The sequence below is a fragment of the Merops nubicus genome, unplaced genomic scaffold (genome assembly GCF_000691845.1).
Source record: "Merops nubicus isolate BGI_N331 unplaced genomic scaffold, ASM69184v1 scaffold34488, whole genome shotgun sequence".
NCBI lineage: Eukaryota > Metazoa > Chordata > Aves > Coraciiformes > Meropidae > Merops > Merops nubicus.
Window position 1 is genome coordinate 7409 of NW_008627061.1, and position 3589 is coordinate 10997.

At 46.9% G+C, this 3589-nt stretch overlaps 1 protein-coding gene across 1 annotated transcript in view; it reads right to left on the reverse strand.

The window, feature by feature from the left end:
- The window catches only part of WDFY2 (WD repeat and FYVE domain containing 2), a gene marked incomplete at its 5' end in the record, with an annotated part of 13241 nt that overhangs the window by 7389 nt on the left and 2263 nt on the right, over window positions 1–3589 (reverse strand). The window contains one exon of the mRNA XM_008946197.1: window positions 1657–1807. Within this exon, the coding sequence (XP_008944445.1) occupies window positions 1657–1807 (151 nt within the window). The remainder of the gene's footprint in view (window positions 1–1656; window positions 1808–3589) is intronic.

Below are 3589 nucleotides of genomic sequence, written 5' to 3' on the forward strand. Positions count from 1 at the left end.
AAGGGGCAGCAGACACAGTGAGTGATGAACTGACTGCAACCCCCATCCCCCTGTGCTATTGTGGGGGCAGGGAGGTAAAGAAAATCATGAGTAGAGTTAAGCCTGGGAAGAAGGGAGGGGTGGGGGAAAGCCATTTTAAAATTTGGATTTATTTCTTATTATCCCACACTAAAGCCATTTTAAAACTTGGATTTATTTCTTATTATCCCACACTGATTTGATTGGTAACAAATTAAATTTCCCCAAACTGAGTCTGATTTTGCCCATGATGGTAATTGGTGAGTGACTTATCTGGACCCAAAAAGCTTTTCATTGTATTCTCTCCCCTGTCCAGCTGAGGAGGGGAGTGACAGCAGCTTGGTGGGCACCTGGTGTCCAATCCCCCACACTGCTCCTTCACTACAGTGAAGTTTCCAGATACAATGAAAGGGGAGTGGGGGTTATGCCATATCTGGGGAAGTGTCAGCTATATCAGGTGCCTCACACATCATATTTTAAACTGAATAGAATCTGGGCTCATCCAACTACCTAACTGGACAGATTCTGACCTCTTCTGACCAATTTAATTCCACATTGAGAATCCATGCTGGATATTTAATGAGCAACTGCTTAGAACTGATTTTATGCACAAAGGACACTAGGAAAAAAAAAACAAAAAAATCCACAGCCAAACCCACACAAACGACTCCCAACCAACAAAAAAAAACCAGCCAAAAACACCACACCAAACCACGTTCCTGGTTCTGCCAAGCTTCTTGCAATCCTTGCCAATGATTCTCCCTTCTCCTGCCCTCCACTAGCCTGATCTGATGACCCAAATTAAAGTATCTTCCAAAACTGTGTGTCACATTAAACAGCCCATTCTCTAGAGAGATTTAGGAAACACAGGACAAATTCCTGCACCACGCTTTCAACACTATTTATCATTCTATTAAAAATGAAGTTCAGACTTTGTGTTGTTTAGATTGGCTGAATGACCAGATGATATAAAGCAAGTCCAGGGTCAGATAGCAATTCTGAGTCAGTCTCACTTCCCATGAATGAGCAAAGTACACATCCATAACACACACACTACAGGGCACTAAAAACCCTGTTTGTGCTAACCCCTGCTTTTGGCCTAAGGGCTCATACTTTTCCACTTCCCTTTTCTTTTGCAGTAAGGCTGAATTAATATTTCATTTATTGTCAGGCAGCTGTGGCAGCTCTAGGTGAATAAGCCACTTGAGTGCCATTTCTGGAGCCATTTACTCTTTAGTTAACCCAGATTCCCAATCCATCGTGGACCGTTTCAGAGCGAAGGACAAGTGCTCGTTATTTTATATGAAAGTCATTTAATTTTTACCATGCATGCACACAGCCACGCTCACTTGATCACCGACCTACTTTGCTGCTGTTAATTCCTAGAAGAAAGCACGTGCTGCATGTTTAAATGAAGGCCCTGTCCATATTTATTACAACAGCAGGCCACAATAGGCTCTAAAACGCTTAGACCTAAATACGCCACCACGCATTAAGGAGACAAAGCAAGGAGAACAGGCAGCTTTTAGAACTGGGTTCAGATTTTCTCCAAACCTACAGAGGACAACCAGAAAAATCCATTGGAAGGGCCAAGTGCTGAAGAGCAGAAGTTAAAAGGGAGAGCTCAGCAAAGGATACTGGAGGCCACAGGCGCCGGCGCTGGTGCGGTAGCCGCCCAGCCGCTGGCCGCTCTCGGAACAGTGCCACGTGAAGTGCTTGTCTTGTCCAGTGCTTAACACCCACTCCATCTCCAGCACAAACAGAATCATCATCACCCTGCTTTGATGAGCTGAAAATGAAGCAGACAGACACATCATCTCATAGCAGAAAAGAGCATGGGGGCAGGGGGGGGTAGAAGAGCACTGTAAATCCCGCCTGCACCCAACTCCAGGGCTCACGAGTTGACAGGAGCCACCACTCAGGCTTCTAAAGGTCCCTGCTCTGCATGTTCACTCTTTGCATGAGAAAGAATGAAAGAAATGCTTCATTTCTTCCATGCCTATTGCAGCCATTTATCTTCTACAGCAGCACAAGTCCTCCTTCTGTCACTGCATCATCACCAACAAAGCTGCCGTCGTGGGAAGGACTCAGGGCTCTACTTAAACCTCTTCTGAGCTCCTTGTGTGACAGCAGAGAAGCTCACACTGCTCCACACTGCTGCTCCTCCTGCTCTGAGCTCTGGTCAATCTGGGATCTGGATTGTGGTACCCCAGAATGGTAAATTCCAGCACAGGCACAGCCCTGCACCAGAGCAGTTTTAGCACTGCATGCAAACCAGCTAAAAAGGAAATGGGAATAAAATGATGTAAAAAACTATATAAGATCACAGCTGGGCAAGATGAATAAAACCACTGAAGGAATAAATTTCTGCTGCTACCTAAAAAAAAAAGCCAGCAAAAGCTTTTCATTAAAGCAAGGGAACCCAGGCTTGTACAGACAGATTTTTGTATGAATGACCAGTGGGCTTGGTAGTGAATTGCTGATTGAGCCAACTTTTTAATAAAATGAGAGGAAAGACATGCAGAATTGTTCCCAGCTGTAATGCTGCAGCAAATGCCATGCTCCCCAATCCACAGCCCCACTGGCTTCTTACTGCTCTGAGACCTAGCAACATGTGTTGCACAAAGCAGGTTTCTTGTATCTGCTTGTGCAGAAGCTGACAAACTGGAGAGATTGAGTATCTTTGGATGGTTAAAAACCAGCTCGAAATTTCCATCTGCAATGTGGAGAAATTCCTGGGAACAGTATGGGAAGGTGGCAGCCTGCCCTGTACAACTACACAGCACAGATGAGAGCTGTCACCTTCACCCACAGGAGAGCTCAGGTTTTTGGCACATGTTTCTATATGCTTTGAAACTCCAGGTTTGTAACCAGGAGATAGAGGGATAGGGACCACCCAAGAGCCAGCTCTTCTAAACTCCTTTAAGCCCTCTTAAACAGATCCTCTCTTCTCTTCACCCTCCAGATTTCTTCTCTGGGAAGGAACTCAATGAGCTGTGCATGACCAGAGCTTGTCTCTCCCTACCTGCTGGGCTCCCTTGGCAGCACCTGCACCAGCTGGTGGAGTGGTGCACTGCAGAAAGGACCATGCTGCATGTGTCCACCAGCAGTGGATGGTTTTTCAGCAGCTGGCAGCTGCTACTGCTAGTGTTGGCTTCCCATGGTTTGAACTGGCTGTGGGGGTAGCTGGCACCAACCAACACTCCTAAATCTCTTCCTAAAACTTCTTCTAAAGGCAGGGCTTGTACCTTTTGCTAGAAGTTCTGCCTGTGGATGGTGAGGCAGCTCTCACAAGTAGACACTAACACAAAGTGTACATGCCAATGAGGTGGAAGGTGTGTCCATGATAGCTTTGCTTATCCTCCCTCCCACAGAAGAGCTTTCAATTCATCATTCTGTTGCCCATCTGAGAGTGGTGAGACCCTGGGATGGGTTGCCCAGGGAGGGGGTTGAGGCCCCATCCCTGGGGGTCTTTAAGGCCAGGCTGGAGGAGGCTCTGGGCCGCCTGATCTAGTGGGAGGGGTCCCTGCTCATGGCAGGGGGGTTGGAACTGGGGGGTCCCTTGGGGCCC